Source organism: Macaca thibetana, chromosome 3 (assembly GCF_024542745.1).
Source record: "Macaca thibetana thibetana isolate TM-01 chromosome 3, ASM2454274v1, whole genome shotgun sequence".
Classification (NCBI taxonomy): Eukaryota; Metazoa; Chordata; class Mammalia; order Primates; family Cercopithecidae; genus Macaca; species Macaca thibetana.
Genome location: NC_065580.1, coordinates 136,296,925 through 136,311,214, shown reverse-complemented (window position 1 = coordinate 136,311,214; position 14,290 = coordinate 136,296,925). Strand labels below are relative to the sequence as shown.

At 45.2% G+C, this 14,290-nt stretch overlaps 2 protein-coding genes across 7 annotated transcripts in view; one reads left to right on the top strand and one right to left on the bottom strand.

Annotated features, from left to right (window-relative positions):
• The window catches only part of GTF2I (general transcription factor IIi), a 114,353-nt gene that overhangs the window by 30,720 nt on the left and 69,343 nt on the right, over nt 1-14,290 (top strand). For all 6 annotated transcript variants that reach the window (XM_050783633.1, XM_050783631.1, XM_050783632.1 and 3 more), the window contains 2 exons: nt 7,484-7,587; nt 10,052-10,190. In XM_050783633.1, coding sequence (XP_050639590.1) covers nt 7,489-7,587; nt 10,052-10,190 — 238 coding nt within the window. In that variant the 5' untranslated portion in view covers nt 7,484-7,488. Of the gene's footprint in view, nt 1-7,483; nt 7,588-10,051; nt 10,191-14,290 lie in introns of those variants that run through there.
• Nucleotides 1-14,290, bottom strand: part of ABHD11 (abhydrolase domain containing 11) — a 997,569-nt gene that overhangs the window by 955,770 nt on the left and 27,509 nt on the right. The window lies entirely within an intron of this gene.

Genomic DNA, 14,290 nt, shown 5'->3' with positions numbered 1-14,290 from the left:
AAGTGCTGAGATTACAGGTGTGAGCCACCACGCCTGGCTGTAAAGAGGCAATTTGGAATTTAGAGAGAGATTCTAGTCCTTTGTTAAAGAACTAACTATAGGCTGTGCACAGTGGCTCTCGCCTGTAATCCCAGCCCTTTGGGAGGCCGAGGCAGGCAGATCACCTGAGGTCAGGAGTTTGAGACCAGCCTGGCCAACATGGTGTAACCCCGTTTTTACTAAAAATGGAAAAATTAGCTGGACGGTGGCGGGCACCTATAATCCCAGCTACTTGGGAGGCTGAGGCAGGAGAATCGCTTGAACCCAGGATCCGGAGGTTGCAATGTCCAGCCTGGGTGACAAGAGCCAGAGTCCATCTCAAAAAAAAAAAAAATATATATATATATATATATACACACACACACGCATAATTTTTATATATTTATAACAAACATGAAAAAAAAAGGACATGAATGTAATTTAAATAAAAGAGTGTTCTAGCACTTCCCCACTCACCAGTCTGACTGGAACCTTGTTTTGAAGCAGAAATGTTCAGAAGTATTTCAGAGAATATCCTAAAAAATATTAAGAATCTCAGTTTTTGTTAGAGTAATGATACGGTTTGTAAAAATCTTCAACACGCTCTTCCTTTCACTCACTATAAAATGTATTTTTTTGTCTGGGTGCAGTGGCTTATGCCTTTAATCCTAGCACTTTGGTAGACTGAGGTGGGAGGATCATTTGATCTCAGGAGTTCGAGACCAGCCTGCGCAACATATTGAGACCCGATCGCTACTAAAAATACAAAAAAATTAGCTGGGCATGGTGCTGCGAGTCTGTAGCCCCAGCTGGTAGGGATGCTGAAGTGGGAAGATCGCTTGAACGCAGGAGGTGGAGGCTGCAGTTAGCGGTGGTGGTGCCACTGTACTCGTCCAGGCAACAGAGTGAGACTTTGTCTCATAAAACCCAAAACCAAATGTTTTTGTGTGCTGTTTGGTATTAACAGCAAGGAATCAGTTAATTAAAGCAGAAGTAGAGTCAAAAATAAAATTTTATGGAATTAGTTATTGGCTTATTTTGAGGAAGAATGGATCAGAATAGCAAGGACACGGATAAACCTAATACCTGAAATGGATCTCCAACAGGAAACTCAAGAGGATTTTAAAGAATGGCTAGAGTCTGGTTTCAGAGATAAAGAAGGCATCACGTATACAGTAGCCGACCAGAATCAGAGATAACCAGTGAAACAGCAACAGGCCAGTTGAGTTCATCTTTGAAACTCATGAAGGAGAATTAAAATCAAATCAGGGAAACGAAAGGTGAAGTCAAAAAACCTTCAGAATAGAAGAACTGAGGAGATTGAAAAAATGGGAGGCCGGGTGCGGTGGCTCATGCCAATCTCAGCACTTTGGGAGGCTGAGGCGGGCGGATCTCCTGAGGTCAGGAGCTCAAGACCAGCCTGGCCAACATGGTGAAGCCCCATCTCTACTAAAAATACAAAAATTACCTGGGTGTGGTGGCGGGCGCCTGTCATCCCAGCTACTCAGGAGGCTGAGGCAGGAGAATTGCTCGAACCCGGGAGCTGGAGATTGCAGTGAGCCAAGATCGCACCACTGCACTCCAGCCGGGGCAATAGAGTGAGACTCCTTTCCCCCATCAAAAAAAAAAAAGTAAAAATCATACCTAGTTGCATTCCTTGTGAGCACAGAGCAAAATGTCCTCATTTTACCTGGTTTAATTCTGTTTGTTTTTTGTTTAACAGCCTCTTTTATTGGGAGACCTCTGAGTTTTGATGTGTCATGACAGATAGGATAGGTCATATCCTGGTGATTTGTGGTTCATTGCTGGTGACATCAGAAAGTAAAGTCAACCAGGAAAAGACTCCATGGGCCCGGCTCAGGTGGCTTCTGAAGCACCACCTCCATCAAGGAGCTCTTCCTGGGGTCCATGTGGACTCCATGTTGCCTGCTCTCCCACTCAGGGTTGCTGTGCTTATTATACAAGATGGCCAATAAAGCATGACATATTCAATAAATGTTCATTTCCTTCTCTTTGTCCAACCCTTCTAAAGTTGAGGGCATTCATAAAAGGTATTGAGCATTTCCATTTATAGACGAGGCGACTGAGTACAGCCCCCGAGGGCACGCAGCGAGGTGGTTGTCTGCTGAACCCATACCTCAGCTCTCTAGGCGTGTGGTCCCGTGAGGACCAGTGCATCAGGTGCTTCCTAAGCTGGCGTCACCTGCCTGGCCCGATGCCTCCTCAGGTGTTCATTGTTAATTAATGCCACCTCCTGATGGCAGTTTTTTTCTGGGAAGAGGAGAAAAGAGAGGAAGCCGTCCAGGTGAAGTGTGCAGCGAAGGCTCCACGAATAGTTTCAACTAAGGACTGTCCCACGAAGGAACTTCGGGACGAGCAAAGAACAGTGAACTTCCGGTGTGACCCGGATGCACCCATTTCCAGAGAGCAGGAAGCACAGAGAAGGCCCGTGGGTCGCCCCCAGGGTGCTTTCCATCCTGCAGGGCTCGCTGCCTGCCCTGTAAGTTCTGATAAAGACATAGGACCTTCATCACCAGGGGCACCCCGTGGGCTGTTGCTGTGGCGTCTGTCCCCCATTTCTTACACACATGGAGTGTGATTGTTACTAATGGAGCGTGTCCAGGTTCTTGGCATTTTGAACAAAGAATTGGACAAAAGGCACAAAGCAAGGAATGGAAGAAGCACCTAAAGCCGAGATTTACTGAAAGTAGAAAGTATACTCCACAAAGGGGTGGGGCTGAGCCTAGGGAAGATCCCCTTCACAGAATTTCCTGGGGTTTAACTACCCTCTAGAGGTTTCCCATTGGTTACCTGTTGTACACCCTATGTAAATGCAGTAGTGGCCTGCAAGCAGTCTGATTGGTTGTGAAAAGCAACCAATTAGAGGCTGACTTGAAGTTACAAAGGTTATAGCCTATGCAAGCATCTGGTTGTGGAAAGCAACCAACCGGAGACTAAAGTGAAGTTACAAAGTTACAGTTGATGCAAATGACGACTTGCCCTGCCAGCCTCCTATAATCCCAGCACTTTGGGAGGCCGAGAGGCGTGGATCACCTGAGGTCACAAGTTCCAGACAAGCCTGACCAATATGGTGAAACCCCATCTCTACTAAAAATACAAAAAGTTAGCCGGTGTGGTGGCAGTTGCCTGTAATCTCAGCTACTCGGGAGGCTGAGGCAGGAGAATCGCTTGAATCTGGGAGGCGGAGGTTGCAGTGATCTGAGATAGCACCATTGCACTCCAGCCTGGGCAACAGAGCCAGACTGTCTCAAAAAAAAAAAAAAAAAAAAAAAAAAAAGAAAAGGCCGGGCGTAGTGGTTCACGTTTGTAATCCCAGCACTTTGGGAGGCCGAGGTGGGTGGATAACCTGAGGTCAGGAGTTCCAAACCAGCCTGGCCAACACGGCGAAAACCCATCTCTACTAAAAATACAAAAATTAGTTGGGCGTGGTGGCGGGCACCTGTAATCCCACGTACTCATGAGGCTGAACAGCAGGAGAATCGCTTGAACCCGGGAGGCCGAGGTTGCAGTGAGCCCAGAACATGCTGCTGCACTGCAACCTGGGCGATAGAGCGAGACTCCATCTTAAAAAAAGAAAAAAAGGCCGGGTACGGTGGCTCACGCCTGTAATCCCAGCACTTTGGTAGGCAGAGGCGAGCAGATCACGAGGTCAGGAGATCAAGAACATCCTGGCTAACACGGTGAAACTCCGTCTCTACTAAAAAAATACAAAAAATTTGCCGGGCGTGGTGGGGGGCGCCTGTAGTCCCAGCTACTCCGGAGGCCGAGGCAGGAGAACGGCATGAACCCGGGAGGCGGAGCTTGCAGTGAGCGGAGATCGCGCCACTGCACTCCAGCCTGGGCGACAGAGCGAGACTCCGTCTCAGAAAAGGAAAACGAAAAGACTTGGTCGCAGTCAGTCTGATTGGTTGCAGGAAGCAACCATCAGGGGCTAAAGTGAAGTTACAAAGTTACGCTCTTGTGCAAACGTCTGATTGGTTGCAGGAAGCAACCAATCAGAGATACTTTCAATTTTCCGTCTGGGACGCAGCAAAAGTGGGAGTGGTGGTTTGCAAACTGAGTAGCCTCCCATCCTTTTGTTTGTTACTTAAGTGTGGAAAGTTAGGGTTTTCCTGTTGATTTAGTTCTGGAAGTCAGCATGAAAATTGGCCTTAGGTTCCCTACCTCCAGACCTTATTCTCCGGCCTCATGATGACTTGATAGCAGATTTATGGCGATTAAAGATGAGAAGAAATGGTAACAGCAGTAGGCAGAAAATTGCCCTAGTTTCATGTTCTGACTGTGATAGTGGCTACATGACCTTGACAAATCACTGCATTTGTAAAATAAGAACACATCTCTGTTTCCTTTCACTGGGGAATTAAAGGAAAAGTGAGATGATGATGAAATACCATGAACTTTCAGAAATAATGAAAGTGTATGCTAAGTGAATGTCTAATTATAGAAACATATAATGCCTTTGTTGTCCATTTTGCCCTGAGCCACATTTTAATGCAAATTTACTTAGACTTGGGGGAGAAGGAGAGGGAAAGAAAACCAAACAAATTCACTTAGTCTTATCCAAGAGAAAAAAGAATGGGACCTACCTAGGCTGTTAGACCAAATAATTTCTGTAATTTACCTATTCACTTGCTTGATAACTGCTATTACTTCCGTCTCTAGTCAGGGAACCTTGTTTTGGGAATCAGATTTGCTTCCGTTTGTTCAAATATATGGGGATAATTGTTTTGTTTTTTTGTTTTGTTTCTTTTTTAGAGTCTTGCTTTGTTGTTCAGGTTGGAGTGCTGTGGTGCGATTTTGGCTCACTGTGACCTCCACCTACAGGACTCAGGTGATTCTCGTGCCTCAGCCTCCTGAGTGGCTGGGATTACAGACGGTATACCACCATACCTGGCTAATTTTTGTATTTTTAGTAGAGACAGGGTTTCGCTGCATTGTCCAGGATGGTCTGGAACTCCTGGCTTCATGTAATCCACCTGCTACGACCTCCCAAAATGCTGGGATTATAGGCATGAGCCACTGTGCCTGGCCAAGTGTCAATTACTTTTTGACTGTTGTTTTTATTTATTTATTTATTTATTTATTTTTGAGATGGAGTCTCACTCTGTCGTCTAGGCTGGAGTGCAGCGGTGCAATCTTGGCTCACTGCAACCTCTGCCTCCTGGGCTCAAGCAATGCTCCTGCCTCAGCCTCCCAAGTAGCTGGGATTACAGGTGCGTGCCACCATGCCCGGCTATTTTGAATTTTTAGTAGAGACAGGGTTTCACCATGTTGGCCATGCTGGTCTCAAACTCCTGACCTCAAGAGATCCACCTGTCTCGGCATCCCAAAGTGCTGGGATTACAGGTGTGAGCCACCACACCCAGCTGATTATGGTTTTTATTATAAAGCATAACTTCCTAAGTGTGTATGCTTCATTACTTGTTGATGGGTAATCTGGGCTAGCAGTTAATTCACATGGTAACAGATGGTAAAGCTAGATCACAGTCTTTAATAATAGGGAAATAGAGCATCCTCTTTAATAATAGGGAAAAGATTTACTGACATTTTTAGGCATAACAGTTTTCTGTTGACAGCTCCTCAATAGCTTGTCCATGTTCTCCAGAATCCTGGGGCTTTCCTTAAGGAATACTCGGGTGTTGTCAGTAAATTAATGTTTTTACAGTTACTATTCTTGTTTCCAGTGTTTAATTTTTAAATTTTTCAGTTATCCTTCCATATTAAGTTTAATTATTCAATACCTCCCTAAAAGTAGAATTAATTCAACTAAATTAAAAGGGACAGTTTTTAATAGGCATCTAATTTGCATGCTATTTACAGAAAACCTTTTTAGTATTTCAGTTTTAGAAATTTGCTTTAAATTTTGCCATCTTAGTATGTCTTTATATGGTGTATTGTTTTGGTTTTATTTTGGTAAAATATACATAATTTTTTTTTGTTTTTTGTTTTTTATTTTCGTGACAAGGTCTCACTCTGTCACCAAGGCTCAAATGAGGTGGGATGATCTCGGCTCAGTGCAACCTCCGCCTCCTAGGTTCAAGTGATTCCCCTGTCTCAGACTCCTGAGTAGCTGGGATTACAGGTGCCCACCACCCTGCCTGGCTAATTTTTGTATTTTTAGTAGAGATGGGGTTTTGCCATGTCGCCCAGGCTAATCCCGAATTCCCGACCTCAGGTGATCCACCTGCCTTGGCCTCCCAAAGAGCTGGGATTGCAGACATGATCCACCACAACTGGCCAGTATGTTTTTTTATGGTGTATTGTCTTGGTTTTATTTTGGTAAAATATACATAAGATAACGTTTACACTACTAACCGTTTTTTTTGTGTGTTTTTTTTTTTTTTTTTTTTTTTTTTTTTTTTTTTGAGACGGAGTCTCGCTCTGTCACCCAAGCTGGAGTGCAGTGGCCGGATCTCAGCTCACTGCAAGCTCCACCTCCCGGGTTCACGCCATTCTCCTGCCTCAGCCTCCCGAGTAGCTGGGACTACAGGCGTCCGCCACCTCGCCCGGCTAGTTTTTTGTATTTTTTTAGTAGAGACGGGGTTTCACCGTGTTAGCCAGGATGGTCTCGATCTCCTGATCTTGTGATCCGCCCGTCTCGGCCTCCCAAAGTGCTGGGATTACAGGCTTGAGCCACCGCGCCCGGCCTGGTTTTTGTTTTTGAGACGGAGTTTTGCTCTTGTCACCCAGGCTGGAGTGCAATGGTGCGATCTCTGCTAACTGCAGCCTCTGCCTCCTGGGTTCAAGCAATTCTCCTGCCTCAGCCTCTGAGTAGCTCGGATTACAGGCGCCCGCCACCACACCCAGCTAATTTTTGTATTTTTAGTAGAGACGGGGTTTCGCCATGTTGGTCAGACTGGTCTCAAACTCCTGACCTCAGGTGATCTGACTGCCTCAGCCTCCCAAAGTGGTGGGATGACAGGTGTGAGCCAATGTGCCTGGCCAGAATATGCTGTATTATAAAGAATCTTACATGTTACTTGATGCCTGTGATCTGTTTTCTTAGTAAGAAGAGGAACTCTCCACTCAGCCTCAGTTCACTGCACCCACTCTTTTCTGTATCAGGATGTTCAGGGGAGAAGAGAGCTTGGCACCTCTTTCCTGTGTTGAGTTGTGGTTGCCTGTCACTGGGTTTTAAAGTGCCTTGCCTCCTCTTCCTGTTACTTGGGAGAAATTTCACTGATTCTGGGTGTTACCTGGATTTGTTTGGGGTGTGATATTGACCCAATTTTCTGGAAATAACAATACATAGAAAGTTAGGGGATGGATCTTTATCTTATGAGGGTGTGGGACAAGTCAAACACTTAGTTTCTGAACCTTATTTTTTTCTCTAGTGCAAGAAAACTGCAAATTAGGCCACCCATGAGGGGCCCTCACAGCTTTGGCTATGGGTTTAGGACACCGGTTTTCTACCACTCACTTTCTTCTTACTTCTCTTGCACAGGGATCATGGCCCAAGTTGCAATGTCCACCCTGCCCGTTGAAGATGAGGAGTCCTCGGAGAGCAGGATGGTGGTGACATTCCTCATGTCAGCTCTCGAGTCCATGGTGAGGTCTTGTGTTCCATCATTCCATAGTTGGGTAGGCCTGCGCTCTAGATAAGGTTGATTTGTTTTTGTGGAAGATAGAATTTTATGGTTTTTAGTTTTAATGAGTAGTTTTTCTTTTCTTTTTATTTTGAGACAGAGTCTTGCTCTGTTGCTCAGGCTAGAGAGCAGTTGCAAGATCTCAGCTCCCTGCAACCTTTGCCTCCTGGGTTCACACGATTCTCCTGCCTCAGCCTACCGAGTAGCTGGGATTACAGGCACCTGCCACCACACCCAGCTAAGTTTTGTATTTTTAGTAAAGATGGAGTTTCACCATCTTGGCCAGGCCAGTCTCGAACTCCTGACCTCTTGATCCACCTGCCTCAGCTTCCCAAAGTGCTGGGATTATAGGCGTGAGCCACCACCCCGACCAATGAATAGTTTTTCTTCTTGAATAATAGTTACGGATTTAAGCCTTTCACGTCACATTTTATTATTTATTTATTTATTTGAGGCAGAATTTTGCTCTTGTTGCCCAGGCTGGGGTGCAATGGCATGATATCGGCTCCCTGCAACCTCTGCCCCCTGGCTTCAAGCAATTCTTATGTCTCAGCCTCCCGAGTAGCTAGGATTACAGGCACGTGCCACCATGCCCAGCTAATTTTTTGTATTTTTAGTAGGGACGAGGTTTCACTATGTTGGTCATGCAGGTCTCGAACTCCCGACCTCAGGTGATCTACCTGCCTTGGCCTCCCAAAGGGCTGGGATTACAGGCGTAAGCCACCGCACCCGGCCGAAATCACATTTTTATTACCATGCTTCAGAATCTTCTTAACTTACCTAAATGTTTAATTTTCCTATTTAATCTCAAATTTTTTTCTGCCATCACCTTAGGCAGTCATTTGTTTTGCAAGTGTTAACTTTGAATTTATGTATAATATTAGCAATTACTCAGAGTGAGATTGTATACTAGAATATGGTGCTTGAGGTTTTTTGTTGTTGTTGTTATTAATGGTTTTTTTTTTTTTTGATACGGAGCCTCACTCTGTTGCCAGGCTGGAATGCAGTGGCGTGATCTCAGCTCACTGCAACCTCCATTTCCTGGGTTCAAGCGATTCTCCTGCCTCAGCCTCCCAAGTAGCTTGGATTACAGGCGGCTGACTGCCACCACTGCCGGGTAATTTTTTGTATGTTTAGTAGAGATGGGGTTTCACCGTGTTGATCATGCTGGTCTCGAACTCCTGACCTCCGGTGATGCGCCCACCTCGGCCTCCCAAAGTGCTGGGATTACAGGCGTGAGCCACTGCGCCCCGCCTATGAATCTTATTAGGAAGCAAATTTCAGTAGATTTTGAGAATTCAGAGTATTTACTGTCAATGTGTTTTGTTTTTGTTATTTTTTTGACTCTCATGTCTCTGTATCTATTTTGAGAAAGCCATTCAAGATGCACATAAGGCCAGGTACGGTGGCTCATGCCTAATCCCAGCACTTTGGGAGCCCGAGGCGGTGGATTACCTGAGGTCAGGAGTTCGAGACCAGCCTGGCCAACATGGCGAATCCCTGTCTCTACTAAAAATACAAAAAAATTAGCTGGGGTAGCAACATGTACCTGTAGTCCCAGTAACTTGGAGGCTGAGACAGGAGAATTGCTTGAACCCGTGAGGTGGAGGTTGCAGTGAGCCAAGATCGTGCCACTGCACACTAGCCTGGGCATCAGAGTGGAACTCCGTCTCAAAAAAAAAAAAAAAGTGCCCATAAATATTTTGTTCCCAGGTTATTATGGTGGTGTTATTTTTTGGGGGGAAGACTGGAATCACCAACCTTTTAAATAATGTTATCAGTAAATGATCCAAGGTCTATTCATTAAATGGAATACTATATACTCTATAACGTTTTCAAAGAATATTTAATCTTATAGAAATATATACTTAGTTAAAGTCAGTAAATACTCTGCCCACCTAAAAGTGATTCTGGCTGTGTGTACACAGGGGAATACTTCTGGAGGTAGGGATTATGTAATGAATGCTGTAGTGTGGGTTTCAGATCCCTCCTCCTTTTGTACTGATGGCACTTATTGCCGCAGGTGCCATGACTGTTTGAGCCACCTTTCACAAGTTTCTACTCTTTCCTTGGGGAGGGCCACGCCAGCTCCTAGCTCTGGGTGCAGCTACATCAGTGTTCAGTGCTTCCGCTGTCCAGCCCCGCCTGCATCCCACCTCCCAAGAGCTGTAAGACAGTGACCCCCAGCAAGCCTGTGTAAACTCTGAGTCTGCTTCTTGGGGGAATCTGATCTATAAGAGATTACAAGGGAATTCTGCTTTTTTTCCTTATAAATTCTGTGTTGTCTTTTGTTTAAAATCAGGCCAAAAACTATTTTGAAAGCAAAGTACCTTTAAAAAATGTTGTTAGATTTTTTTAATTCATCGAGCAGAAACGGTGCCCTTAAATGTCTGCATGTAACATAATATTTGCTGTTTGTATTATAGTGTAAAGAATTGGCCAAGTCCAAAGCCGAAGTGGCCTGCATTGCAGTGTATGAAACAGACGTGTTTGTCGTCGGAACTGAAAGAGGACGTGCTTTTGTCAATACCAGAAAGGATTTTCAAAAAGATTTTGTAAAATATTGTAAGCATTGTATTTTTATCTTTTGCATTTCATTAATTTTAAGCCTAAATATTTATAGGTAAGACAATTATATTTTCTTTCTTTTTCTTTCTTTTTTTTTTTTTTGAGATGGAGTTTCGTTCTTGTTGCCTAGGCTGGAGTGCAGTGGTGCAATCTCGGCTCACCACAACCCCTGCCTCGTGAGTTCAAGCGATTCTCCTGCCTCAGCCTGCCTAGTAGCTGGGATTACAGGCATACACCAGCATGCCCAGCTAATTTTGTATTTTTAGTAGAAACGGGGTTTCTCCACGTTGGTCAGGCTGGTCTCGAACTCCCAACCTCAGGTGATCCGCCCACCTTGGCCTCCCAAAGTACAGGGATTACAGGCATGAGCCACTGTGCCTGGCCAAGTTATATTTTCTTCTAAAGCAGGATGAGGTTTATACTAGAAAAGATTTTCTGAAATGTTTATGGAGACATTTCAAAATGCTCCAAAGGAATCACTGAAATATGTCAAGATAGATACTGAAGAGTTAAGAAAAATTGTAATGTTTATTGTCCAGTGTTCCTTGCCTGGCTTTACTCTGGATTAATGAGATACATTAGAGAGAAGGTAATGAAGGTAGAGAAATTTTGAATAGATTAAAAGTTTTACTTAGGTAAGGAGTTACTTTCTTTTTTCTTTCTTTTTTTTTTTGTGAGACGGAATTTCACTCTTATCACCCAGGCTGGAGTGCAATGGCGTGATCTCGGCTTACTGCAACCTCTACCTCCCGTGTTCAAGCAATTCTTCTATCTCAGCCTCCTGAGTAGCCGGGATTACAGGTGCCCACCACCATGCCTGGCTAATTTTTGTAATTTTAGTAGAGACAGGGTTTTGCCATGTTGGCCAAGTTGGTCTCAAACTCCTGACCTCAGGTGATCTGCTTGCCTTGGCCTCCCAAAGTGCTAGGATTTCAGGCATGAGCCACCACTCTTGGGCTTTTTTTTTTTTTTTTAGAGATGGGGTCTCGGTCTGTCACCAGGCTAGAGTGCAGTGGTGTGATCTCAGCTCACTGCAACCTCCACCTCCCATGTTCAAGCAATTCTTCTACCTCAGCCTCTGGAGTAGCTGGGATTACAGGTGCGCACCACCATACCTGGCTAATTTTTTGTATTTTTTAGTAGAGACAGGGTTTTGTCACGTTGATCAGGCTGGTCTTGAACTCCTGACTTCAGGTGATCTACCCACCTTGGCCTCCCAAAGTGCTGGGATTATAGGCATGAGCCACCACGCCCAGCCAGGAGTTCTTTTCTAGATAAAAATTTGGTGTGTTGAAAATCAGTTATTTGGTGTGCAAATGAGTTTGTTTAAGCATATGCAAAATTAAACAGTTCTCCTCCATTCCCTCAGTGGAATCACCTTATCACAGCCTTCAGTGAGTTTTGTAATTCTCATTTAGAGCAGTGGTGAGGTTACCTGACATTAGAACACAGTGTTGAAATTTACTATAGGGTGTTAATACTCACAGCCTTTCACAGTATGACAATTTTCATATCTGTGTTTAACCTAACACTGTTTGTAGGTTTTATGTTAACTGATTGATACAGCATTTTCTTTTTTTTTTTTTTTTTTTTTTTTTGAGATGGAGTCTTGCTCTGTCGCCCAGGCTGGAGTGCAGTGGTGTGATCTCGGCTCACTGCATGCTCCACCTCCCAGGTTCAAGCCATTTTCCTGCCTCAGCCTCCCAAGTAGCTGGGACTACAGACACCTGCCACCATACCTGGCTAATTTTTTATATTTTTATTAGAGATGGGGTTTCCACCGTGTTAGCCCACATGGTCTTGATCTCCTGACTTTGTGATCTGCCTGCCTTGGCCTCCCAAAGTGCTGAGATTACAGGCGTGAGCCACTGCGCCCAGCCTGATACAGCATTTTCTTAAAAACATGGAAAGGGAACAAAAAAGCTAGGGTATCTATAGGCACATAATATATATAAGCATACCTCATTTTTTTTGCTGTTGTTTTTGTTTTGAGACGGAGTTTTGCTCTTGTTGCCCACGCTGGAGTGCAATGGTGCGATCTCGGCTCACCACAACCTCGGTCTCTTGGGTTCAAGTGATTTCCTGCCTCAGCCTCCTGAGTAGCTGGGATTACAGGCATGCTCCAGCACGCCCGGCTAATTTTGTATTTTTGGTAGAGACGGAGTTTCTCCATGTTGGTCAGGCTGGTCTCGAACTCCTGACCTCAGGTGATCTGCCCGCCTTGGTCTCCCAAAGTGCTGGGATTATAGGGGTGAGCCACTGTACCCGACTGGGCATACATCATTTTTTTTTGTGCCTGGCAGATACTGCGGTTTGCATAAATTGAATATTTGTGGCAACCTTTTGTCAAGTCTGTTGGTGCTGTTTTTCTGGCAGCATGTACCCACTTCGTTCTCTATGTCACATTTTGTTAACTCTTGGCATAGCACTAGTTCAGACTTTTTCATGACTATTGCTTCCACTGTGGTGGATTTTTTTTTTTTTTTTTGAGACGGAGTCTCTCTCTGTCGCCCAGGCTGGAGTGCAGTGGCCTGATCTCAGCTCACTGCAACCTCCACCTCTTGGGTTCACGCCATCCTCCTGCCTCAGCCTCCGGAGTAGCGAGTAGCTGGGACTACAGGCACCCACCATCTCGCCCGGCTAATTTTTTGTATTTTTTAGTAGAGATGAGGTTTCACCGTGTTAGCCAGGATAGTCTCGATCTCCTGACCTCGTGATCCACCCGCCTCAGCCTCCCAAAGTGCTGGGATTACAGGCGTGAGCCACCGCACCCAGCCTTTTTTTTTTTTTTTTTTTTTTTTTTTTTTTTTTTTTTGAGACGGAGGCTTGGCCGGACTGCAGTGGTGCGATCTCGGCTCACTGCAATGTCTGCCTCCTTGGTTCAAGGTATTGAGATCAGTGATCTTCGATGTTACTGTTGTATTGGGAGTCCTCAAATGCACGCATATAAGATGGCAAACCTAATTGGTAAATATGTGTTCTGCCTGCTTCACTAATCGCCTGGTCCCCCATCATTCCCTCTCCTCAAGCCTCCCTGGTCTCTGAGACACAATATTGAAATGAGGCCGGCCAGGCGCAGTGGCTCACACCTGTAATCCCAGCACTTTGGGAGGCCGAGATGGGTGGATCACGAGGTCAAGAGATCGAGACCATCCTGGCCAACATGGTGAAACCTCGTCTCTACTAAAAATACAAAAATTAGCTGGGTGTGGTGGCGCACACATGTAGTCCCAGCTATTTAGGAGGCAGGAGAATCACTTGAACCTGGGAGGCGGAAGTTGCAGTAAGCCAAGATTGTGCTACTGCACTCCAGCCTGGGCAACAGAGCGAGACTCCGTCTCAACAAAAAAAAAGAAAGAAAAGAAAAAGAAATTAGGCCAATTAATAGCCCTATAGTGGCCTCTTAGTGTTCAAATGAAAGGAAGAGTTGCAGGCTGCTCACTTTATATCAAAAGCAGAAATGATGAAGCTTAGTGAGGAAGGCATGTCAGCAGGTGAGGTAGGCTGAAAGCTAGGCTGAACAGTTAGCCAGGTGGAGAATGTATAGGAAAAGTTCTTGAAGGAAATGAAAAGTGCTGCTCCAGTGAACGCTCAAATAATAAAGCAAAACAGCTTATTACTGACAGGAAGAAAGTTTGAATGGTCTGGATAGAAGATCAAACCATCCACAACATTCCCTTAAGCCACAGCGTAATCCAGAGCGAGGCCCTAACTCTCTTCAATTCTGTGAAGGCTGAGATGGGTGAGGAAGCTGCAGTAGAAAAGTTGGAAGCTAGCAGAGGTTGACTTATGAGGTTTAAGGAAGGACACAGTCGGCTGGGAGTGGTGGCTCGTGCCTGTAATCCCAGCACTTTGGGATGCCAAGGCGGGTGGATCGCCTGAGCTCAGGGGTTCAAGACCACGCTAGGCACCCTGGTGAAACCGCGTCTCTTCTAAAATACAAAACATTAGCCAGGCCTGGTGGTGTGCACCTGTAGTCCCAGCTACTCTGGAGGCTGAGGTACAAGAATTGCTTGAGCTCAGGAGTTGCGGTGAGCTGAGATCGCGCCATCACACTCCAGCTTGGACTCTTGAGACTGTGTCTCAGAAAAAAAAAA